The sequence below is a fragment of the Armigeres subalbatus genome, chromosome 2 (genome assembly GCF_024139115.2).
Source record: "Armigeres subalbatus isolate Guangzhou_Male chromosome 2, GZ_Asu_2, whole genome shotgun sequence".
Taxonomy (NCBI): Eukaryota; Metazoa; Arthropoda; class Insecta; order Diptera; family Culicidae; genus Armigeres; species Armigeres subalbatus.
Genome location: NC_085140.1, coordinates 321,968,038 through 321,995,158, shown reverse-complemented (window position 1 = coordinate 321,995,158; position 27,121 = coordinate 321,968,038). Strand labels below are relative to the sequence as shown.

The window sequence follows — 27,121 nt, the reverse complement described above, 5'->3', positions numbered from 1 at the left end:
GAGAAGTCGAGACGATTTCCAATCCGAAAATTGGCTAGACTGGCACCGAAAATTGAACCCAGCCACCCTCAACATGGTCTTGCTTTGAAGCCGCGCACCTAACCGCACGGCTAAGGTGGGATTACTGCGAGGCGGCAATGTCCCAGTGGGGGATGTAATGCCAATGAAGAAGAAGAATCATTCAGATGATATTTCATGAATTTATTCAAAAGTTCATTCGGAAAATTCTCTCCCGAGAATTAATTCGGTTAGTCACCAGTAATTCTTTCAGGAATTCCACCTGAAGGAATTTCTTCAAAAATCCTTCGCAAATAAATCTAGAAATACCTACCTTCAAAAAATCCCTAAGGAATTCTTTTGAAAATTCCTTATTTTAGAAACACCTCCGGAATTTCCTTCAGGAATTCCTTTAGCAATACTTTCGGATATTCCATACGATCGGCTCCCTTAATTCCGCTGGAATTTCTTTCAGGAATTTCAAAAAGAAGATAGATTTTTGGAGATAGATCCAGACGTTTTTTTTTAGATACATCAAGATATTCCTTTAAAAATTCCTTTAGAAAAACCTTAAAAATCCTCAAGGAATACTTGCATCTTGTGAATTTCAATAGAAATACCTTCCGAGATTTCTTAACAAATTCCTTCGGAAATTTCTTAAGGAATTCGAATTATTTTAAGAATTTATATTCGGAAATGATTTTAGAAATTCCCTTCCAAATTTCTTTGAAAATTTGGTCGGAATTCCTTCTAATTTTTTTTTCGGAAATATCTCCCTTAGGAGAATTTCTAGGAAATTTCTTTATTATTTCTTTTGGAAATGGCTTTAAGAATTCCTTCGAACTTTTTTTTTAGAAATTGCTTCAGCAATTATTTAAGGAATTTCTTAAATAAATTCTTACATTATTCCTATTATTATTATTATTAATGGAGTTCTTACGAAATTTCTTCACAAATTCATCCAGGAATTCTTTTGATTTTATTTTAAATTCCTTCGGACATTTCTCCGGAAATTTAATAAAAATTTCTTAATACCTTCGGATATTCCTTTAAAATTTTAAAAATTTTGAGAATTCTTTTAGGATCATTCGGAAATTACTTTGAGTTTTTTTTTCTGAAATTTCATCAGGACATTCTTTTGAAATGTCCTTCAGAATCTCTTCCTGAAATTCCTTTAGTATTTTCTATTTCATGCTTTAATAAATTAAAACAAAATTTCAAACAAAATTTCCGGAATAGATCCTGCAGAAATTTCGGAAGAAACTTCATTATATGGTTTTACTGAAATAATTTCCAAAAAATTTCCTGGAAAATTACCTTTCTAAGGTATTTCTGAAGAAATTTCTAAAAGAAACTTTGCAGAAATTTCTTAAAGAATTCGTAAAGGAATTAAGGATTCAATTTTTGAAATTTTCTTAGAATTGCTTCTTTGAATTCTCCAAAGAAATTGCTGGAGTTATCTTCAAAGTAATTTCCAGAGGATTTTCTGGAAAAATCTTTAGACCCAATTCCGAAAAAATACTTGAAGGAATGTCCAAAGATATTCTTGGACAAATTTAATGTTGACGAATTTCGCGCCAACCCTTCTATGGGGCTGGCAGCACCATCTCAGAATCGAATGAAACTTGGTGGGCATAAAGATATGGTATTTCTAAGCTACTCTGCATACTTAGTTTTTCAAAAATTTCAAGAGTAACATTTGATAAGGGCCTATTTTTTCATCGATTTTTTTTAAATCGATATAACTCTAAAATGACAAGACCTACAAAAAAGTGTTGTATGGCGGACTGTCGTGAAATTCCCCGAAGTTTTTTGGAAAACATATCTAAAAAATAAGAAACCCTTTTCAAATGTTGGATTATTATTAAATTGCTTCCTAAACAAATTTTTATACGTCCAAAATGTGTCGTTGGTTGATGATAGGCTGCTGAACCCATAATTGGCGCTGTAGGCATAAAACACGCTGATAAATTTTCACTCAATATGGACATGAAAAAAAATTTTGTTAGAAAAACTTTTTTTCCTTAAATATGTCACAGGAACATTATTCCCAGAAAAGTTAGATAATTAAAATGCCTCTCCGCAGAAAAAAAATCATCGATTTCTGAGATGAGGTTTTTTGAAATATCGATTTCAATTTTTCAAACTAATTTTTTTCAGTGTAGAAATCGGTTTTATATTTTTTGGATATTTTTTCAAAAAACTTCAGGGAATTTCAGGACAGTCCGCCATACAACACTTTTTTGTTAGTCTTGTCATTTTGTAGTTACATCGATTTTAAAAAATGATGAAAAAAATTAGGCTCTTATCAAATGTTACTCTTGACAATTTTTGAAAAACTAAGTATGCAGAGTGGCTTAGAAAAACTATATCTTTATGCCCACCAAGTTTCACTCGATTCTGAGATGGTGCTGCCAACCGCTGGTCGAGTTGGCGCGAAATTCGTCTGTTGGAAATGTCCCGTTGTCAATCCTGTTAGCAATTCGTTCGTAATTTGCATATCAAATCAAAGTCGATGATTCGTATACTCTTCCTTTATGTTACCCAGTGAAAAAAAATAATGGATATAATTAAATTCGTTTTAGCAGAACCCTTATTGCAAGACACCTCAAAAACGCACTCTTACCCCACCGGTGGGGTAAGAGTGCGCATTGGGTGGGGTAAGAGTACGCACTTTTCCAATCATGTGTTTAAAGCATTTATTAACACAAAAAGGATCTAATAACGTTTAATTGATGTTTACTAAAAGTATATTGCGGAATGTTCAAAGATTACGTAACTCTGAAAGAGGGAGAGGGTCCTAGAAGTGTGAACTTTCATTAAAAAAAAATGTGTTTTTAAATACCAAAAAACTGCGGAGGTAAAAATATATCAGGTTTCGCGTGGCGTAAACAAAGGAATTCTCCTTAAAGAAAGACGACTAATTACGTATCTCTAAATTTGCCCACCCCCTCCCCTCCCTATCTTACAATTTTTGTATGAATCCTCTAAAAAAGTGCCTCGATCGTCATATATCTCGCAACTCCCCCCCCCCACCTTAGCTTTGCGTAATTTATGGACGTTGCTTTCGATAAAATGAAATTATCATTTAAATGAAATCGTATTTTCAGAAAGTATTATTCTAGCAGAGACAATTTCGATTGATTTTGGTTATTGCGTACCAGGGTTGTCCCTACAATTCGTTCTCAGACAGTTTTTTCGTACAAAGAACGGTTTCCGAATTACAATTTTTTGAAATAATTTATTCGAAAACACGTACGATCTTTTCTAAATTACTCGAGAATCGATTTTTTTAAATCAGTGAAAAATGGTCAGTCTGCTGTTCCGAAAATATGTGCATAATGAGATCCCAATTAAAGACGATCATGTTAAAAAATCGTTATTTACCAACGTGTCGTTCTGCGTGGAATCCTTCATATCCATCCATGCAAAGAGATGCTTCTAAATAATAACAGTGGAAATGTTGATACAAAGTTGAAAGCAGGCCAGGTATCAGTTCGAATGAAGAGCCATTGAAGAAAAATAAAAAGTCACATTAGTTTGTAAGTCAAAAGTAAGTCTGTTATGAACTTTTTCGATTAGATAAATAGAGTACTACGGCCCTAATACTTGCGCCACATAGCCAATATATTCAAAATGACTAAAATCCATTGAACAAAATCTGCACCGATGGTGGCGAAAATCCCCTTATATTATACAGCTGGCTGGCTGTTCGCTGAATATGTTTCGTAAGTTTAAATGTTGACAAGACATAAATCATCAAGCGACGCGACGATGCATGATAACACGGAACACCTTTATCGTGTCCCGTAATATGGTACGATTACATACAAAAATTTAGACCTGATAAAAATGTTACGAATTTTGCACGCCTTGCAGAATTGGGTCAAGGTAAACATTAATGCATACCTACTTGTAGAAGTTCTTTTCTATTTCCACTCTGAATAATGTAGTGCTTGATAGAATGTGCAAAAGCAGTGAAACAGATAGAAGTTTCTCTTCGTTATGGACAAAAAAGCTAGCGAAGAAATGACCATGTCGTGGTTTCATTTATATTGCCAATTTCCGCGGGCTTATGCCAGAATAAAAGACAACATGAACTTCTTTATCCATCAATGAGTAGAGGGAAAATGATCTACAGCGCCCTACCATTGGCAATATTTATCTTTTATTTTAGGACCCGATTTTGAATGATCATTTTGGAGAAATACCATAAATATAACTCAATCTAAAACAAATTGCAAAGAATGGCTTTAAGAAATTGAAAATTTTTACATTACCTCAATTTCATTGATTGTCCAAGTATTCAGGTTGTCCATTTAGTGCCATTCGCTCCCTCCTGTAACCGATCTAAAAATAGTCCAGCGTGTCCGTCGGTTTACTTCTGGTTTGCGAAATGATGTGACACGAGTAGCAGTAACTTTGAGGACCGTATTTGGGAGTGCCTTTTTCGTGGTTCCATCAACGGAACCGAAGGCAGCGAGTGGGGGGAGGGAATTTTGATTCCACTCAAATGATTTATCGATTGATATTGGCCGTTAAAGCTGATATGCTGAGCATGTCTCCGGCTTCCGTCGCACGAACATTCTCAACGGTCACGCAATTTGTCGATTCTACACCCCAGGAACGGTTTTCACGCGCGGACGACGGTGGGGAAACGGAAACGGAACCAATCAAGGTTGTTTGTTGACTTTCGTCGATTATTATGATTACGGTTTTCTCTTCCATTTTGTTGTCGTTTTATTGCAGAATGTACCTATCTACTGTTGGCGCACGGTGCTCCGATTAAAGTGAAAAATCAGCAAGGATGGTCGCCGCTAGCTGAAGCCATCTCCTACGGAGATCGGCAAATTAGTAAGTAGTCTTTACTATATGACTTATTGCTTAAATCAACTAACAGGTACAGTTTACAAAATTAAAACAACATTTACCGATCAGATAATGCATTCAGATTAATTTAATAATAAAAATAGTAGTTTGTACCTACAACTAGTTGCAAAAATAAAGATTTTTTCTGCACGAGTTGTACGGCAAGCCTCGTTGGATAAATACTATGAATGTGGAAAAAATCAAGTTTTGCAATGCGTTGCACACGATTTTTTTTTCTGCAATAGCAGAAAACAGGTTTCAATATGATAAATCTGTACCAAGACGGTACAGACTGATTTACTTCACATGATCATTCTTACCAACAAATCATGCTGGTGCAAAGGACAATCATATTCATGTTATCGTGCCACATTGCATAGCTCGACAAGCCTTGAAGCGATAGATGAATTTGCCTTTGGAAAATTCTGATGTCAGGTCCATCAAACTATTTCCTTTATTACGCGATACTTTATTTATCAGCGCCATTGACAGTTGTATATCGTTTCTATATCACAGCTTCAGCTATCACACTCCCTTCATATGCTTTCCTTTCTTTCTACGGTGGATTCGTTTTTCTTCTGCCCTTTCCAGTCAACACAAGATCGTATATGCAGGGATTGAATCCAAAAAAGAATGCAAAAGTCTCGTTTACATGTATGATATGTGGCATACAGTGAGAGATTCTTTTCGCAAGCTGTTATGATAGAGAGCTGATTCGGGAGGCTATACCTCATGATAAATTTCTTTCAATAAGCTCCAAACGCGGGGAGCACTGGTTCTGATGATGCCTTTGAACTTGTTCTGCACTGCTGTGCGGTCCCAACACAAAATGAGCGGGAACAAAGCGAGAATCATCACTTCTCTGTGGGGGCTGCTTATTCGACGCTGTTTTTACTCACTTGCATACAAGTTTGATAAATTTGTTATCATGACGGAACAGTTTTTGCATTTCTTTTATCGCTGTTCGTTATCTATTGAGAGCGATTTCTGCAAACCTTGTGTGTAGTACATCATTGGAAAAACGTACAACTATTGCTAAAAATTCATCATTTTGTAACAAGTTGCACAAATTATTAATTTTGCAATTCCTCATCATAATAGTTGATTTCCAGTTCACCTTTGAGTGATAAAACGGTGTCAGGCCATTTGGCCGAAGGTCATTAGGCCGAAATAGCAAAAAGAAGCAAAAAGTGAAAACAGAGAAGTTCTTTCTTCACCGTACCCCATCTTCCTTCTCCCTTCTTGCATCTTCCTTCTTCTATCTGTCTTCTTCCTTCTTCTTTCTTCCTTCTTCCTTCTCCCTTCTTCCTCTTTCCTTCTTCATTCTTCCTCCTTCTTTCTCCCTTTTTTCCTTCTTCCTTCTTCCTTTTTCTTTCTTCCTTCTTTCTTTCTTCCTTATTTCTTTCTTCCTTCTTTCTTTCTTCGTTCTTTCTTCTTCTTTCTTCCTTCTTTCTTCTTCACTCTTCCTTCTATCCTCTTTCTTCTTTATTCTTCCTTCTTCTTTCTTATTTCTTCCGTTATCTTCCTTCTTCCTCCCGTCTTCCTTCTTCTTTCTTCCTTCTTCCTTCTTCCTCCTTCCTACTTCCTTCTTCCTCCTTCACCCTTCCCTCATCTTTCTTCCTACTTCCATCTTCACCCTTCCCTCATCCTTCTTCGTTCTTCCTTCTTCCTTCTCACTTCTTCCTTCTTTCTTCTTCTTTCTTCCTTCTTTCCTTCTATCTTCTTCCTTCTTTCCTTCTTTCTTCTTCCTTCTTCTTTCTTCCTTCTTCCATCTTCCTTCTTTCTTCCGTCTTTCTTCTTCTTCTTCCTCCTCCCTTCTTCCTTCTTCCTTCTTTCTTCTTCCTTCTTCCATGTCCCTTCTTCCTTCTTCTCCCGTCTTCCTTATTCTTTTTTCCTTCTTCCTTCTTATTTCTTCCTTCTTCCTTCATCCTTCATCCTTCTTCCTTCTTCCTTCTTCCTTCTTCCTTTTTCCTTCTTCCTTCTTCCCTCTTCCTTCTTCCTTTTTCCTTCTTCCTTCTTCCTTCTTACTTCTTTCTTCTTCCTTTTTCCTTCTTCCTTTTTACTTCTTCCTTCTTCCTTTTTTCTTCTTCCTTTTTCCTTCTTCCTTTTTCATTCTTCCTTCTTCCCTCTTCCTTCTTCCTTCTTCCCTCTTCCTTCTTCCTTCTTCCCTCTTCCTTCTTCCTTCTTGCTTCTTCTGTCTTCCTTCTTTCCTCTACCTTCTTTCTTCTTCCATTTTTTTTCTACTTTCTTTCGTTTTATTCCTTCTTTCTCCTGTTTTCCTTCTTTCATTCTTTTCCATTCTTTTTTTGCCTTCTTCCTTCTCCCTTCTTCATGCTTTCTTCTTACTTCTTCCTCTTTTTTCCTTTTTTCTTCTCCCGTTCTACTTTTTCCTCACTCCGCACTCTCCAGTTCTCATTCGGCCTAATGACCCAACATCGATAAAACGACCTACTTTTCCGTACCAACGTAATGGGTGCTTTAATGACCATTATGCAATTCAAATGAGTTGCATAAAATCCATTATAACACTCATTTGGGTGATGTAATGAAAAATTAACATCAGAACAGTACTTCCATGACTATATGATGCTGAATTAGCTTGGGTGAGTGTTCAAATGATGTACTCTGGGTCGCGTAGTATATGAAATAGTCAAATGGACATGACATAAAAAATACTCCAGGCAGGTTCATCTATCGATCCATAGTTTTTCTTTCTTCCTTCTCGCTTCTTCTTTATTTTTTCATCTTCCTTCTTTTTCGTCATTATTTGTTCTTCGCCCTTCTTCCTTTTTATTTCTTAATACTACATCCTTTTTTCCTTTACCTTCATCCTTCTTCCTAATCTCTTCTTCTTTCTTCCTTCTTCATTCTTCCTTCTTCCTTCTTTTTTGTTCCTTGTTCCTCATCATTCTTCCTGATTCCTTCTTTCTTCTTTCTTCTTCCTTCTTCTTTCTTCCTTCTTCCTTCTTCCTTCTTCCTTCTTCCTTTTTCTTTCTTCCTTCTTCCTTCTTCCTTCATCCTTCATCTTTTTTCCTTCTTTCTTCTTCCTTCTTACATTTCCCTTCTTCCTTTTTTATTCTTCATTCTACATTCCTCTTTATAATTTATTTTTCCTTTTTCTTCTTTCTTTTTTTGTTTTCTTCTTTCTTCTTCTATATTACATACAGTACAAAATAATTTCAATGTTAAAACTAGAAGCATGTGAAGATTCTCAACACAATAACTTTATCTTTCCAGTATGTTCCTTACTCAAAAAACTGAAACAGCAAGCCCGCGAACAGATGGATCAGCGGAGGCCCAACCTGGTGAAGGCCCTCAAGCAAATGGGGGACTTCTACATGGAACTCAAGTGGGACTTCCACTCGTGGGTGCCGCTGATCTCACGCATCCTCCCGTCGGACGTGTGCAAAATCCACAAGTCGGGCTGCTCGATCCGGCTCGACACCACCCTGGTGGACTTCTCGGACATGCGCTGGGAGCGGGGCGACATCTCGTTCATCTTCAGGGGCGAAAACCATCCCAAAGACTCACTGACGGCGCTGGACAACGAGTGCCGCTGCTATCAGCACGTTCGCCACGAGGAAACCGAGCTGGAAATCGAGGACGAAGTGGACATTCTGATGTCGAGCGACATCCTCGCCGCCCAGATGTCAACCAAAAGTATTAGTTTTACGAAAGCACAATCCGGCTGGATATTTCGGGAGGACAAGAAGGAAACCGTGGCCGGACAGTACGACAGTGATCTCTACACCATCAACGGGCTGACGCTGGAGCAGCGAAAACGGCGGGAGCACCTCTCGCGTGACGACCTACAGAAGAACAAAGCACTGATGGAGTCGTTGACCAAAGGGGGACAGTCGACAGGCATCGATCAAAACGGCGAAATCATCCGAAGGGCTTCGCTCCAACCCCCGCCGATCAACAGCATAACGTGGGAGGAGTACCTTTCGGCCGAACCGGGACAGTATCCCCACTTGGGGCGAGACTTAGTTTATAAGGAATCGAGTAAGAATTTTAGAGCTACCGTTGCTATGGTAAGTCCGATGGCCTTAACTTTCTTCTATGTGTATGATTCTCATTAAGTTTTCAATTCGTATTTTTTTTTAGAGCAAAGACTTTCCGCTGAGCGTGGACATGTTGTTGAGCGTGCTGGAGGTGATTGCCCCGTTCAAGCACTTTAGTAAATTACGTGAATTTGTGACGCTGAAGCTGCCGAGCGGCTTTCCAGTGAAAATTGACATCCCCATCCTGCCGACCGTGTCGGCCAAGATCACGTTCCAGAAGTTCGAATTCCGGGACGACATCTCACCGGACCTGTTTGTCATTCCAGACAATTATAAAGAGGACAGCATGAGGTGAGTAATAAAAAGTTCAGTTTAGTGCTAAGGTATTCCTACTGGGAGCATTTCTTCAGTGTGATAGAATAAATTTCTGTACAAAATGCTCTTCTTCATAAGCATAAGTATAAGGTATAATTCTTGTTTTGGAATAAGTATGCCAGTAGTGCAGTATTAGACCAAAATGTCCAATAATGAACAAAACCGCATTTTCTTCTAATATTTTGAATTTAATTACTTTGTACTTTTTCATCTCACTAGTAAAAAAGAGTGAAATCTATGATCCCTAATGTTTGGAGACAATCATGTTATTGTTTAATACCTAAGTTAATACTTACCTAATAATACCTGAAGCTAGAAATGTACGCCTGTTCGAAAATCATAGAGCTTATTTTCCTTGCATTTGTTTCCCCAAATTTTGGGAATCCTTCTGAGTTTCCGCGGGATACATTTTTTTCATTTCCAGGGAAAACCATTCTGAGTTTCAACAAGAATTTCCTATGTATTCCACGTGGAATTCATCTAAATATTGTAAAAAAATCGACTAAATATTCTTAAATTAACGCATAAAATTCTTCTGAATTAAAAAAAAAATCTTTCCAATTTTCATGGATTTTTTTTTAAATTACCGCGAGAAACTCTTCATACTTTTTACGGAAAATTCTTTCAAGTTCAGTTTCTGAATTTCAACTGCAAATTTTGATAACTATAATTTTTTCTGAAATTCTACAGAAAGTTCTTCGGTTTTGCGGAAAATTCATCATTCCACATTAAATTCATCTGAATATGGTCAGCAGGGTGGTTCAAAAAATTGATTTTACTCCACAATGCTCATTTGATTCTGTCTCATGTTCTGAGTGACTTAGCGCAAGCCGTTTGAAGTTTGCATGGAAATTAGTATGGGGGTATTATATGTTTCTTTGTTTACGAGTATTTGACAATGGTCACAGATAGCTCAGCCAGTCATAAGTAGTAGTAAACCATGTAGTAGTAGTGGTAATTAAAGAAGATGCCTCTGATCGAAACGTCAGCGATGAAGCAATCAATTCTATTACTTGCCTTACTAGCCAATACAAAAATTTAATGATATGACATGTCTATTGTACATAGGGGCACATAACAGGCTTGTTGATCATTGGCTACGCGTGTAGATCTTGAAGCCTTCACTTCAGAGATTTCTTGAATAACCGCGAACATCTTCCATACACATATTCTATTGTATAAACCACAATGGACACATAACATATCTAAAAATACCGTCGTCGGGGGTGACAATGGGTCAAATGGGGGTGAGAATGGATCACTGTTTCAACCACTTAGAATGCTTGTAGAATAGATTCAATGTATCTGAGGGCAAGAAGACTAAATTATAAGAAACCTTTTCGAACGATTTTGCTCCTACGACCTCCAGGCTGCCGGTGAGAGCGATGACTTATTCTCACCCCCAGACCCATTGTCACCCCCGATGGCGGTAGGCCAAATGTATTTGATTACGCGTGTAGATCTGAAGACCTCTATGTCTGGAATTTCTAGGTGACCAAGAACATCGTACATACACATTTTCCAATCTATGTTATACAATGACGACAAAACATATTCAGAACAGGCCAATATTCTTGCCATTTATGTTATTCTGATTTAACACGGTGCATCATATATACCGCATAAAAAAATAATTTGGTGTACTTGTTGTAATCGCATACTAATACTACCACGTTTATTTCACGTCAAACCAGGAAATATAGGAATGGACGAATGAAAGCTTTCATGGACAAAAACAGATTTTCGTAAGACAAATATACAAAACTGGAAGTGTATTTTAGATTACCGATTCCTAATAAACCATGATTTGTTCATTGCGCTAATAATGCGCAATGGAAAGCAGGAACTCTAAAATATATGTTACATACAATTCAGTTAGAGTCAGTGGTTGGGCTAGCATTTAAATTAGATTTGAAAACCAAGTAGTACAAACTACGACGGGAATTAGCTCACTACCCTATATCTCTTTGGGGCTGTCCATATACCACGTGGACAGGTTTTGGTCAGTTTTTGAAACCCCCCTCCCCCATATAATTTTTCAAAAAATTATATGGAACGTGGACATTTGCCATTGGACAGTGCTTCTCAGCGCTATTTGTACCTACTGATCCCGTTTCGATCTTTGCTTGGACCCGTGCCTTCGTTTTACGTTGTAGCCGTTTGCGGAAGTAGAACTCCGACAAGCGGTGGTAATCCTGCAAGGACACCGTTCTGGGAAAAAAACTCTTGGAAGGTCACGTCTTCACGCTCAGCCATGAGCGTTAATAAAAACAGGAGGAAGGGGGAGTCTCTGAATTCTCCACTTCCTTCTAAGAAACAAGGTATTAAGACCGTCATGCCAAAGCGCGGAAAAAATAGGAGGATATTCCTTCAGATATTCCTTCTAACTCTAGCATTGAAAATAATTCTTCTCTTATCGAACTGAGCAATCAGTTCGATTTGATTCATGACGAAGTTGAGCTATTCAAATCTACCTCTAATCCAGGTGATTCGATCCATGCGAAAAAGCAAAGGATTCCGCCAATTATGGTATCTGTTGCCGAGTTTTCTGGCTTTAAGAATGAGATTTTGTGTAACCTTCAGGGGATCAAGGTTTCATACCAGATTGCCAGGAAGGGTGACTGCCGCCGTTTCTCCGGGATCCTTTGACGATCGCAATCGTCTTCTTTGATATTTAACTGAGAAGCGGAATAAATTCTTCACGTACGACGACAAAACTGAGCGATTGGTCAAACTTGTCTTGAAGGTCTCCCCAGTGATGATAAATCACTGGATGAGATTAAAGTCAAAATTTCTCAATTATTTGGGTTTTCACCAGTCTAAGTAATTAAGATGAAAGGGAAATCTCGCAGAGAGGTATTTTTCAAGAATTTTATTTAATTCACTTTAACAAAAGTGAACTAAATAATATAAAATGTTTAGAAAAGGCCTGTATTATGTCCCATGTCCGTGTTACATGGGAACATTTCCGCAGGCCTGGGGGAAATATCCACAACCCCACTCAGTGCAGTAAGTAATAAAAGTGGGGTCACGGAGCTAAACCTTGTCACATGAATGCTAAATGCATGATTCGTGGTCGAACCTCTCACGCCAAGGACGCCTGTCCTGTGAGAAAATATTGCAATAAATTTAAATGTGCGAATTGTGGGGACAATCATAAATCCAATTTCTGGGAATGCCCTTTGTTGCGCTAGCAAACGGATATGATAAACAAAGAACGATTTTCCGATTTAATAACGTTTATTGTAAATGCGGTTGGCATTCGAGGGTTAAAAAATCCCTTTGGAAGAAAAGATAACACATTTGTGAACGATTAGCTTATATGTACATACGAATGTGTGTGTGGGGTGTGTATGGGATGCATATAATTATTGTATTTTAGCCTACTCACGTTTAGTGTTCTTTGCCGATAACTTTCAACCGTACTAGCAACAACTGACAACGCACTATCCGTGGCCGTACTGTAGCTGTAATGTTATCGTTGTATTAGGGTCGAGTTGAGCAATGATAATATGTTCAATTTACCTCTCACTTCAGTATAACTAAAATATGAGATATCTACAAACACACTTTACTCCGTTCCTAACAGTTCCTAGCTAATATCGAATAATTGATTAGTTCCCTCATTTATATCATCAACGGCTCACCATTGATCTCACCTATGCTTTTCACTTCTGCAGTCACTATCTGTAGTGTTTTGTTTTGATTGCTGTTCCTTACTTGTCTGTGGCTCATACATACCAATAGGTTGACCATTACCAATCAGCCTGTAGGTGGTAGATAATGTGGAGATCAGGGCCGGCGCTGATTTTTGCTTGAAATTAATTTTTAAAAAACTTGTAAGGTGCGTCGCAACTCCAAGGTGTTGCAACACCCTTCACGCAAAAAAGTTTTGACTTCCCGTGCAAAATTGATAACGAGAAATTACAATAGGATCCCAGATTCGCCGGGTAAACATATTTCAAACGCTCAAAATCCGCAATCATTTGGCGGTCGAGCAATTCATACACCACCACAATCAACGAACAAATTTTGCTCCTACCTCTCACCGGGTAACGAACAGTTCATCGAATTCTATTTTTCAAACAGGCCCTCCTATGCAAGCATCGCTGCAGGCAGGCGAAATTTCATTTCTGAAAATTTACCGAAGATGAATGACATTCATACCCATTCTTCAACGGGAAATAACCTTCGTTCTGTCGACTCAGGTAGTATGTCTACTTCCGACTTTGATTTTCTAAATGAACAATTGAATCTCATGATTGATGCAATGTTCAAAGCAAATACCAAAACTGAAGCAGTTCAGGTTGGTATGAAATTTACTCAAAGAATTGTTATTGGACTTCGTTTTAATGGATTCAAATATTTTTTTGAAAATTTTAAATTGGAATGCCCGCTATTTAAAGGGTAAGCGAAATATTCAACTTCCTATCAGTTCATAATGTGCACATTGCCATTATAACTGAAACATATTTAAAACCTGCACTCTTCATCAAAAGAGATCCAAATTATTTTATCTACAGAAATGATCGTCTTGACAGCGCCTGTGGTGGGGTCGCCATTGTCATTAATAGACGTATCAAACATAAATTATATTCTTCGTTTGAAACCAAAGTTTCCGAAACCTTGGGAGTTTCTGTTGAAACTTGGAAAATTCTCTTTTATTACTGCCTACTTACCTTTCCAGTGTAATAGGCAGCACATTAATTTGAATTTGAGAGCTGATCTTCAAATTCTAACTCGTAACAAATCCAATTGTTTCATAATTGGTGACTTCAATACCAAACACCGTTCATGGAATAATGCTCAAAGCAATTCCAAAGGTAAAATTTTATTTGAAGATTGTTCTGCGGGATATTATACTATTCAATATCCCAATGGACCAACTTGTTTTTCTTCCAGTCGAAATCCTTCTACAATTGATTTATTTTTAACGCATTCAAGTCAGCTGTGTGGTCAATTGGTAACTCATGCTGACTTTGACTCTGATCATTGACATTTGAAATCTCACAAGAAGCCATTAATAATTCAATCAGCTCTACTTTTAATTATCATAGAACTGATTGGGATTTATACTTACTTGATACTTGATACTTGATGGGCTACAGCTCTTCGATGAACCTACGCCGAATGGAGTATCCTTCTCCACTGGACTCGATCCTGGGCCAATCGCTTCCAGTCGCCCTGAACATTGAGCGCCCTCAGGTCCTCTTCAACTGCAAAAAGCCATCGTGTACGCGGCCTTCCACGAAGCCTGCGGCCTCTTCCGGGTTCTCTACTAAATATTATCTTCGCTTGACGTTCTTCCGGCATACGAACAACGTGACCAGCCCACCGTAGTCTGCCGTGTTGTATTAGCTTAATAATATCCAGCCCTTTATACACCTGGTACAATTCGTGATTCATGCGACGCCGCCAGATACCGTTCTCCTGTTTACCGCCGAGTATTGTCCGCAGCACCTTACGCTCAAACACTCCGAGAGATCTCCGATCAGCCTCCTTTAACGTCCATGTCTCATGGCCGTATAAAGCCACCGGAAGAATCAGAGTAGTATACAGCGCGAGTTTTGTTTTCGTTTGCAGACTACGGGACTTAAGCTGGTTACGAAGTCCGTAATAAGCCCTATTTGCAGCTGCAATACGCCTTTTCACCTCGCGGGTAACATCATTATCGCACGTCACTAATGTTCCAAGATACACAAATTCTTCTACCACTTCAAATTTTTCACCATCCAGCACTATTTCGCTACCACCACCACTAATGAACCCACGTTGATTGCCAGCGACCATGTACTTCGTTTTGCTGGTATTGATCGTGAGTCCAATCCTCGCTGTCTCCCTCTTAAAGGCGCAAAAGCCTCTTCCACGGCACGGCGATCAATTCCGATAATATCGATATCGTCCGCAAATCCCAGGAGCATATGCGATTTTGTGATAATGGTACCGTTTTTTTTGCACACCAGCTCTCCTAATCGCTCCCTCGAGCGCTATATTGAACAGTAGGTTCGAGAGTGCATCACCCTGCTTTAATCCATCTAAGGTAACAAATGACGTCGATATTTCATCCGCAACCCTTACACTTGATTTCGATCCGTCCAACGTTATACGAATCAGCCGTATCAGTTTCGCCGGAAAACCATGTTCAAGCATAATTTGCCATAATTCATTCCGTTTCACTGAATCGTACGCCGCCTTGAAATCAATAAACAGATGATGTGTCTGCAAGTTGTACTCCCGGAATTTGTCTCAGGGTAAACATTTGATCCGTCGTTGATCGGCCCTCACGAAAACCTGCTTGGTATTCGCCGACGAAGGACTCTTCAAGCGGTCTCAATCTGTTGAACAGAATACGGGACATAATTTTGTACGCCGAATTAAGAAGTGTTATTCCTCGGTAATTTGGCGCACTCCAGTCTGTGCCCTTTCTTAAAGAGAGGGTAACTGAGGCCGTCCAACCAGCTAGCAGGCAATTCCTCGTCTTCCCATATTTTCGACATAATATGGTGCAGAATTTCATAAAGCTGCTCAATGCCATATTTGAGAAGTTCAGCCGGGAGCTGGCCCTTCCCGCAGCTTTATTGTTTTCAGCTCTCTATTGGCTTTTATAACCTCATCTAGTGTATGTAACTCCACAGCTTGTCCATCGTCGCTAATATTTTTTATGTTCACTGATGCACTGTAACTTTTACTATCCAATAAAGTCTCGAAGTCTTGCTTACACCTGTTTTATCTGTCAGCAAATTCCCTTCTTGGTCTTTGCACATGACGGGAGATGGTGCGGTTTTCTTCCGCACGCCATGACAGTCTCATAAAACCTCCGCATATCGTTTTGCTCCATTTTTTCCTGCGCCTCACTAATAACTTGTTCTTCGTACTCTTTTTTCTTCCTGCGGTGGGTTCGTTTTTCGGCTGCTCTTGCTTCCTTGTACCGATCTCTATTCGATCGGGTACCCGACACCAACATCCGGCTTCTGGCAACGTTCTTCTCGTCTATCACTCTCTGACACTCCACATCGAACCAACCCGTCCTGGGTCACCTCTGTGCAGTGCCTACCACTTCTCGTGCTGTTGTGCTCACCGCTCCATGGATCGACTCCCATAGATCGTTGATGTTGTCGCTAACGTTGATTGCACTTATCCGTTCGTCGAGCTTCTGGCGGTAATCAGCCGATACTCCTTCCGCCGACAATCGCTGGATATTGTAACGCATCGTTCGCTGTGATCTTTCGTTCGATACAGTTGACAACCGTGATCGAATTTTACTGACAACAAGGTAGTGATCAGAGTCAATGTTCGGACCTCTGAATGTCCGCACATCGATAACATCCGAGAAATGGCGCCCATCCACCAGAACATGGTCTATCTGGTTGCAAGTTTCACCATTTGGGTGTCTCCAGGTGTGCTTTCGGATGTTCTTTCGTGCAAAGTAGGTGCTACTGATGGCCATCCCTCTGGCAGCAGCAAAATTTACTAGCCGTAGGCCGTTGTCATTGGTAGCGGAGTGAAGGCTCTCCCTACCGATTATGGGACGGAAAAAGTCCTCTCTACCTACCTGAGCGTTAGCGTCTCCGATAACAATTTTCACGCCATGCTTTGGGCACTCTCCATAGACTTTATCAAGACATTCATAAAACGTGTCCTTCACGTCGTCGGATTTATCGTTTGTCGGCGCGTACACGTTGATTAGGCTGTAATTGAAGAATTTGCCCCGTATCCTCAACACACAGATTCGTTCGCTAATGGGTTTCCACCGCATCACTCGCTGCATCACATCTGCTTGCCCATCACTACGAAACCAACTCCATGCTCTGCTTTTTCACCGCCGCTGTAATAGATGCTATACTTGAATGCAGTATTGGTCGTGGGGTCCACGGCTCGGAATTCACGTTCTCCGGATCTAGGCCATCGGACTTCTTGAATAGCAGCCACGTTCACTCCAACCTTCTGCAGTTCACGAGCCAGAAGGCTCACTCGTCCAGGTTCACTTAGGGTCCTGACATTCCAGGTACCGAGTTTCCAATCATAGTCCTTATTTCGTTGCCGGGTCGGTTGCCAAAACTCACGTTCTCTTTTTCTTCTATCTCCATTTTCGTGGTATTTGAGAGTCTTCAGTAAGCTACCTTACCGGGGTCGCGTTACCTACATCGCGATGATGGGGCTGCCACCTTAGGGATAGCTGACGCGATACAGCATTTCGTTAATCAGCCGCTGGGTACCAGGCAGACGCTGTTTGAGCCGCACCTCCTGGTGAACAGACGCTCGAGGCGTACCTTCTCACTCTAGCTGATGTCAGAAGGACAACAGTGTCCAGGCTGCACTACCAGCTAAGTACACAACCCTTAGCTGGCGGTCTTTTGTCATCGGACGACCAGTGGAAGCGTGAGATAGGGACTTGTGGGGACCAGAGCTCTGTTGGGCGCTCCTTCCTTGATGTCAACCCACCATTTTGCAGCCCATTGGGATTTATATAAAACGTATATCGATAGGAATTTTGATGTTGATATTCCACTAGATACCAAAAGAGATATTGATAATGCTCTCGTATCTTTGACAAATTTGATTGTCGAAGCCAGGGGCATTGCAATTCCTAAATGTGAGATTAAATTCTATTATTATGGGCTACTGATCTAATGATCGGTCTTAAAAATGTGAGGCGATGGCAATACCAAAAATTCGCGATCCCGCGTTGAGTGTTATTTGGCGAGATTTGCAAAATGAAATTAAAAAACGTTCTATTCTGAGAAATACCAACTTTGAGAATAATGTCTCGAAGTTGGATCCCAGTTCAAAACCCTTTTGGAAACTAACGAAACTTCTTAAAAACCTAAAAAGCCAATTCCGAGCTTAAAGAAGGAAATACAATTGTATACAATATATTAACAAATGGCGAAAAGGCTCAAAAACTTGCTCAGCTGTTTGAGAGTGCCCATAATTTTAGTCTAGGTCTCAATAGTCGAAATTGAGAATCAGGTTACATGGAGCTTCAAAGACATTTTCAATCAAGAGATTGTTTTGACCCTTCGTTGGGAACTAATTTTGGATCTATTTTATTGAGATCTATTCCTAAAAATTTGAAAGCACCGGGTGATGATGGTAGTTTCTACATACTTATCAAAAAGCTTGCTGAGAGCTCTTTATCGTTTTTGGTAAATTTATTTATTCAACAACTCATCAATTATAAAGAGCTACGAATTTAATTCCACTCAACAAATCTGAAGGATATTCGACTGGACTTGCCTTTCTTGATATAGAGAAAGAATTTGACAGTGTTTGGCATGAAGGTTTGACTGTAAAATTGATGAATTTTATTCTCCTTTGTACATTATTAAACTGATCCAAAATTATTTATCAGATCGCTCACTGCAGGTAAACTATCAGAATTCTAAATCTGATCGATTACCTGTTAGAGCTGGTGTCCCCCAAGGCAGCATACTGGGGCCCATATTGTATAACATTTTTACTTCTGACTTACCTGATTTACCACCAGGGTGTCAAAAATCTTTGTTTGCAGATGACACGGGCCTTTCCGAATTTCTAATATTGAGACATTGCAAGAAATGACCAATATAATAATCTCCATTGTAAGACAAAAATCGTTGCCATCTTCTATTGCAATGATTAGCCCGTTGTACCCATAGTATAAATTAGGTTAAGTTTAGTTAAAAAAAAATCTTTCCTAGGTATATTTTCCTTATTTGCCATTGTCTTCCTTTGTTGCCTCACACCACACTTTAAAAGAATTTAGACCGGATCGCAAAAATCATTTGTATTTAAACACAATTTAATAATTGTTTTAATGATTCATAATAATAACTGAACTACGGCAAATGGAAGGAGCCTAGCGGTGAGATGCACGGCTATAAAGCAAGACCATGCTGAGGGTGGTTGGGTTCGATTCCCGATGCCGGGCTAGGCATTTTTCGGTTTGGAAATTGTCTCGACTTCCGTGTCAGCCTCATGATATACGAATGCAAAACTGGTAACTTGGCTTAGAAACCTCGCGGTTAATAACTGTGCTGAATGAATACTCAGCAGCGAGGCGGCAATGTCCCAATGGAGGATGGAAGATGTGTGTGTGTGTGTGTGTGTGTGTGTGTGTGTGTGTGTGTGTGTGTGTGTGTGTGTGTGTGTGTGTGTGTGTGTGTGTGTGTCCAATCTAACCCCCACTGGCTGGCAGTGATGTTATGGAAAAAAGCTGTCTGTTTATATGAGGCCTGCACCCCGTAGGTGATTATGGCGTGGTTTTCGAAAAAGTAGGAACAGCTTCTTTGGATGTGGCAGAGTAGGTGATGATCCCATAGTTTGTTAAAATGAAACACGAGACTATTCGAAAACTTCGCGGTTGGAATAGAATTTAAAGCATTTCATTTTTTTTCACATATTTCACCAAAAGACCAAATAGATTCATTTCACTTTCTTCAAAATCTTCTTATTCCGGCGTCGAATGTAAAAGCAACACGGAAGCTGAAACACGAACAAAACGTAAATCACCAGAATTCCGATGGTCACTTTTCCGAATAACGATCGCGATACAGAAAACATTTTTCCAATGGAGGATGGAAGATGTGACGGCCAATAAGAAGAAGACGCCAAATGGAATTCTTCGAAATAATTTTCGACGGAAATGTATTTCTTGTTTATTTATTATGAAATCAATTTCTTGAAATGGCTTCCGGAAAATGGTAAATTTTGTGAAATGTTCCACCGCGATAAAAAAAATCCGCGGATTGTTTTGTATCGAAATACATGCAAATGCAAATATAAAAACATATTCATTCTATAAAAAAAAACCAGATTGCGGTGTTAGTGCTTTTCTCGTGCAAAAAAAATACTAAAAAGTATGAGTGAGTGTTTTTTTTAGCGTGTTTTGCTCATAAAAATGGAATTTTGGTCATAACTTATGATCCCATAGTCCAAGCTGTCCAATTTTCAATAGGTTAGGATTCTCCGTCGAATGAAACTTGTTGCGAGTAATTCGGTCAATGCTAAGTTCCAAAAAGTATGTCTACAAAATGTGGTACACATACACACATACACGCACATATATACATACACACAAACAGACATCACCTCAATTCGTCGAGCTATCAAAAGTTTGTTTTTAGAGTGATCATATAGCCTTTACGTATACTTAGTATACGATAAAGGTAAAAAATGAAAGACAGTTTGATGTGTGTGATGGATGGATGCTTTATTTGATTCTGTCGAGAAGAGAAAATGTGTTACATTATGAGGAGATGTATGCATATGGGAACGGTTCCCCAATTTAGCCAAATTATATGAGACCAAACTGGTTATTATTAATATTTTATCTAAGATATAACATCTACTGTACTGTTTAATCTTCTAAATAATAAAAATGAAATGGTCTGTGTTTGTATCCGCATAACTCGAAAACGGCTGGATAGATTTTCTTCATTCTTTCAGCTGATATGTTTTTTTTTTTTTTTTTAACTAATTTTTTTTGCTAATTATCTTATACATGCATTAATCTCTTAGACTAGGTGTTCCGTGTTTTCTTAACACTATCATCCTTATTTGCTATGTTACTTTTTAGTTATTATTAATACATTTCAATTGCCTCTGGCAGTTAGAATTTTTCCTCTGGTTGAATTGAACCATGTAGGAATTACAATGTTTTCAACTTAAACTAAACTTAACCTAATTTATACTAAGGGTACAAGGAGTTAATCGTAGCAATAGAAGATTGCAACGATTTTTGTCTAAAATTCGAAATTATTTTGTTGGACATTTGTTGCAATGTCTCAATATTAGAAATTCTATGAAGTTCATTGGTACTATACCACGGAGGCAACTTCAGAATCATTTTCAAAATTTTATTTTGAATCCTCTGGAGTGCCTTCTTTCTGGTATTGCAGCAACTAGTCCATATTGGCACAGCATACAACATGGCAGGTCTAAAAATTTGTTTGTAAATCAAAAGTTTGTTCTTAAGACAAAGTTTTGATTTTCTGTTTATAAGTGGATATAGACACTTAATATATTTGTTACATTTGGCTTGAAGGCCTTCAATGTGATTTTAAAAGTTAATTTTTGATCTAGCAGAAGTCCTAAATATTTAGCTTCGCTAGACCAATTAATTGGAACCCCATTCATAGTGACAATATGTCTGCTAGAAGGTTTCAAATAAGAAGCTCTCGGCTTATGTGGGAAAATTATAAGCTGAGTTTTGGAAGCATTCGGGAAATTTTCCATTTTTGCAAGTAAGTGGAGAAAATATCCAAACTTTTTTGCAATCTACTACAAATGACACGAAGGCTTCGCCCTTTGGCTGAAAGGCCCGTGTCATCCGCAAACAAAGATTTTTGACACCCTGGTGGTAAATCAGGTAAGTCAGAAGTAAAAATGTTATACAATATGGGCCCCAGTATGCTGCCTTGGGGGACACCAGCCCTTACAGGTAATCTAACAGATTTAGTATTCTGATAGTTTACCTGCAGTGAGCGATCTGATAAATAATTTTGGATCAGTTTAATGATGTACAGAGGAAAATTAAAATTCATCAATTTTACAATCAAACCTTCATGCCAAACACTGTCAAATGCTTTCTCTATATCAAGAAGAGCAACTCCAGTCGAATATCCTTCAGATTTGTTGAGCCGAATTAAGTTCGTAACTCTTAATAACTGATGGGTGGTTGAATGCCCATGGCGAAAACCAAATTGCTCATCAGCAAAAATAGAATTGTCATTAATATGAACCATCATTCTATTTAAAATAATCTTTTCAAACAGTTCGCTTATTGATGAAAGCAAACTGATTGAGCGATAAATAGAAGCCTCAGCTGGATTTTTGACCCGCTTCAAAATTGGAACAACTTTGGCGTTTTTCCGTTTATCTGGAAAGTATGCCAGATTGGTTAAATAAATTAACCAAAAAGGATAGAGAGCTCTCAGGAAGTTTTTTGATAAGTATGTAGAAAATACCATCATCACCCGGGGCTTTCATATTTTTAAATTTTCTAGTAATAGATCTCACTTCATCCAAATTAGTTCCCAACGAAGGGTCAAAAACATTCTCTCGATTAAGAATGTCTTAGAAGCTCCGTGTAACCTGATCCTCAATTGGACTAGTGAGACCTAAACTAAAATTATGGGCACTCTCGAACTGCTGAGCAAGTTTTTGAGCCTTTTCGCCATTCGTTATTAAAATTTTATTTCCCTCTTTAAGCGCTGGAATTGGCTTTTTTTTAAAGAAGTTTCGTTAATTTCCAAAAAGGTTTCGAACTGGGATCCAACTTCGAGACATAATTCTCAAAGTTGGTATTTCTCAGAATAGCGAAACGTTTTTTAATTTCATTTTGCAAATCTCGCCAAATAACTTTCAACGCGGGATCGCGAGTTCTTTGGTATTGCCTTCTTCTCACATTTTTAAGACGGATCAGTAGCTGAAGATCGTCGTCAATAATAATGGAATTGAATTTAATTTCACATATCGAATTGCAATGCCTCTGGCTTCGACAATTAAATTTGTCAAAGATACGAGAGCATTATCAATATCACTTTTGGTATCGAGAGGAATATCAACATCAAAATTCCTATCGATATACGTTTTATATAAATCCCAATCAGCTCTATGATAATTAAAAGTAGAGCTGATTGGATTATAAATGGCTTCATGTGAGATTTCAAACGTCACAGGAAGGTGATCCGAATCAAAGTCAGCATGAGTTACCAATTGGCCACACAGCTGACTTGAATCCGTTAAAACTAAATCAATTGTAGAAGGATTTCGACTGGAAGAAAAACAAGTTGGTCCATTGGGATATTGAATAGTATAATATCCCGCAGAACAATCTTCAAATAAAATCTTACCATTGGAATTGCTTTGAGCATTATTCCATGAACGGTGTTTGGCATTGAAGTCACCAATTACGAAGAATTTTGATTTGTTGCGAGTCAGAATTTGAAGATCAGCTTTCAACAAATTCTTTTGCTGCCCATTGCATTGAAAAGGCAAGTAGGCTGCAATGAAGGAAAATTGTCCCAAGGTTTCAAAAACTTTGGTTTCAAACGAAGAAAATAATTTATGTTTGATACGTCTATTAATGACAATGGCGACCCCACCACAGGCGCTGTCAAGACGATCATTTCTGTAGATAAAATAATTTGGATCTCTTTTAATGGAGAGTCCTGGTTTTAAATACGTTTCAGTTATAATGGCAATATGCACATTATGAACTGAAAGGAAGTTGAATAATTCATCTTCCTTACCCTTTAGAGAGCGGGCATTCCAATTTAGAACTTTCACACAGTTATTTGGATCCATTGAAACGGAGGTCCGATAACAATTTTTGTGTGTACTTTATACCAACCTGAACAGCTTCAGGAATGGTATTTGCTTTGAACATTGCATCAATCATGTGATGCAATTGTTCAGTTAAAAAATCAAAATCGGAAGCAGTCATGCAATCGGCAACATGACCGTTATTTTCCGTTGGGACATGGGTATAAACCTCATTTTGAGAAGAGAAATTTTGTCTACCAGCAGCGATGTTTGCATACGTAGGTACATTGGAAAAATAGGAATTTACTGAAGTGCTTGCTACCCGTTGACGAGCGGCAAAATTTGTTTATGAATTGTGGTGGGTATGAATTGCTCGACCGGTAACCGGTTTCGAAATTTGAGCGTTTGAAAATTTCTACCCGTCGAATCTGGGATCCGATTGGAATTTCCGTCATCAATTTTGCACGGGAATTCAAAACTTTTTTGCGTGAAGGGCATTCCCAGAAATTGGATTTATGATTGCCCCCACAGTTTGCGCACTTAAATTTATTGGAATCTTCTCTCACAGGACATGCGTCCTTGGCGTGAGAGGTTCCACCACAAATCATGCATTTAGCATCCATGTGACAATGTTTGGTTCCATGACCCCACTTTTGGCACTTACGGCACTGGGTAGGGTTTTGGAAATTTCCCCCAGGCCTACGGAAATGTTCCCATGTAACACGGACATGAGACATAATACAGGCCTTTTCCAAACTTTTTATATTATTTAGTTCACTTTTGTTAAAATGAACTAAATAAAATTCTTGAGAAATGCCCCTCTGGGAAGTACCAGAATGGGATTTCTTTTTCATCTTAATTACTTGGACTGGTGAAAATCCAAGTAATTGAGAAATTTCAATTTTAATCTCATCCAGTGATTTGTCATCACTGGGAGACATTCAAGACGACTTTGAACAATCGCTCAGTTTTGTCGTCGTATGTGAAGAATTTATGCAGCTTCTTAGTTAAATACTGAAGAAGACGTTTGCGATCGACAAAGGATCCCGGCAAAACCTGGCAGTCACGCTTCCTGGCAATCTGAAATGAAACCTTGATCCCCTGAAAGTTACTCAAAATTTCATTCCGAAAGCCAGAAAACTCGGTAACAGATACCACAATTGGCGGAATCCTTTGCTTTTTCGCATGAATCGAATCACCTGGGCTAGAAGTAGATTCGATTTGCTCATTTTCATCATGGATCAATTCGAACTATTTGCTCAGTTCGATTGGAGAAGTTTTGTTCGCAATATTTGAGTGAGAAGGAATATCTGTCTCCATCTTCCTTCTATTTGTTCCGCGCTTGGGCAGGACGGTCTTGAAACCTTGTTTCTTTGAAGGAAGTGGAGAATTCAGAGACTCCCCTTCCTCTTGTTTTTGTTAATACTCATTGCTGAGCGTGGAGACGTGACCTTCTAAGAGGTTTTTCCCAGAACGGTGTCCTGCAGGATTACCACCGCTTGCCGGAATTTTACTTCCACAAACGGGTCCAACGTAAAACGAAGGCACGGGTCCTTGCAAAGATCGTAACGGGATCAGTGGGTACAAATAGCGCTAAGAAGCACCGTTAAAATTAAAATAGCTTCGGGTAGTATTAAAAAACTTCCTTCCGCAAAGAGAGAAAGAACCGCGCAGCACGAAAGCACGATGCGGTCATTCAGCTGATATGTCAATTTTGGTTTCCGACGGGCTTATATAATATTTGCTCATGAGAAAATTACGGTCAAAGTTGGTTAAATCTACAAAAATTAAATTAGGATTCCTATGGGCATTTTGCATGGGTAGTTCAGAACGCGCATTTTCGCCTACTTTGCAGGACAACGTTGTCCTGCATAGTAGGCGAAAATGCGCTTTGTGAACTGCTAAGGTGAAATTTTCATGCGTTTATTAATTTTAGTATTTCATGGTTTAGTCAATTCAACCAATGATTTTCTGAATAGGGAATATCAAATAAATCCATCGGAAACGATTTCGAACATATTTGCTAAAGAATGAAGAAAATCCATCCAGCCGTTTTTGAGTTATGCGGATACGAACACAGACCATTTCATTTTTATTATATAGATGGAAGAAGAAATCTTAATTATTTTCTGGGGAATGATAAGAAAATTATTTTGAGCTTTTTAGTGGAATGTCTTCACTTGTCATAAGACGAGTTAATACAATCCCATTGAATTCCACCACTTAATTGTATCTTGACAGATACGTATTTCGACCTCAACAATAAGGCCGTCTTCAGTGTCTCGTACTTGACTCGACTGGGGAATGTTGCATTGTGGCAAATGCTTTCTGGCGTTTAGTTTTCTGGGGAAAGGCTTTCTGGCGATTGTCATACAACCCCCTTTCCTTGCTAAATGTTCATTCTGATATCACCCAAACCTAAATTTTGTGTTTCGATCCCACTGATTTTTATTTGAGGCGTTGTTAAAACTCCAAAATGCGAAAAAATTGAAAAAGTTACTCGGTCGATAACATAAGGGTAAATTATGATAAAAAATCATACCAAAAAATAGACCTAAACTGAATATGTTATCACCCCATTTTCCAGGTATCCCAAAAATTTATTCAAGTTTAGTCTTTCAGGCCTTCACGCGTAATTTAACATCCATTGGTATTTTTAATATGGAATATGTTCCTAGCCAGCATTGGGAAAAACTCAATACCTCAAAACTCATGAACGAATCAAATTAATCGAGAGTTGAAACACTCCCAACCCAGCACGTAGAAAATCTCAGGAATTTCAGGAATCTGAAGCATTTGAATACCGGGGAGGGCTTATTAAGGTTTTGTGCGATCCACGGAATCAAGAATACAAGAAGATATTTTGATAAGCTGAGATCATAGCAATGATCTAAATCAGAAAGATCTAAGTCAGTTCCAGTCAGTCACCATTTCAAATCAGAAACGCCTGAAACATCCAAGCATTGGGTGTGATAGATTCATCATTTTCCACCAATTGTTGTTCAGACTAAACACTCATATAAGACAGCGAACAACGATAATATCCAGTACACCAGTGAAAAGCGGCTGTGCTGGAATCGAAAGCTTACTTAACCTCATTATACACAACTTACTACACGATACGCTTAAAAAACCGGCTCTACTATGCTAGTTCGATTTAGGTTCCCACTTACTGAGTAGTATACCCTAATTCAGCAGCTCATTTTGGGCGATATGCTCGTACATAGTTGGTCTTGGTGCTAATTATCGTCAATTTCCCTTTCCTGGCAAAAACGTGGAATGGGTTAAGGTTTATCTAGCGTGTTGTATTTTGTTTTCTATTTTATGTACAATACAATTAATTGCATTTTATTCGGCAACTCGGCCGTACGAAAAAACATTTTTGTTAAATATCTTGGCTGTGCATATGCAGACACGTGGATTCTTTTTCGCAAATTTCATATCAATTTGTCCATTTCGAAACATGTGCTGTGCATATGCAGAGCCAAGATATTTAACAATAAAATCACACTGGATGTTGTAGCACGATGGGAGGAACATTTTTGCCTCTCTCGTCTAACAAAGTTTCACCGAAAGGCTATCATTTCACTTCGAGAACGAACTTTTTATAGAAGGCACGTAGATCCATA

The 27,121-nt window shown here is 38.7% G+C and overlaps 1 protein-coding gene across 2 annotated transcripts in view; it reads left to right on the top strand.

Annotated features, from left to right (window-relative positions):
* The window catches only part of LOC134212677 (ankyrin repeat domain-containing protein 13C), a 55,062-nt gene that overhangs the window by 20,920 nt on the left and 7,021 nt on the right, over window positions 1–27,121 (top strand). For both annotated transcript variants that reach the window (XM_062690731.1, XM_062690732.1), the window contains exons 3-5: window positions 4,747–4,851; window positions 8,104–8,900; window positions 8,974–9,221. In XM_062690731.1, coding sequence (XP_062546715.1) covers window positions 4,747–4,851; window positions 8,104–8,900; window positions 8,974–9,221 — 1,150 coding nt within the window. The remainder of the gene's footprint in view (window positions 1–4,746; window positions 4,852–8,103; window positions 8,901–8,973; window positions 9,222–27,121) is intronic.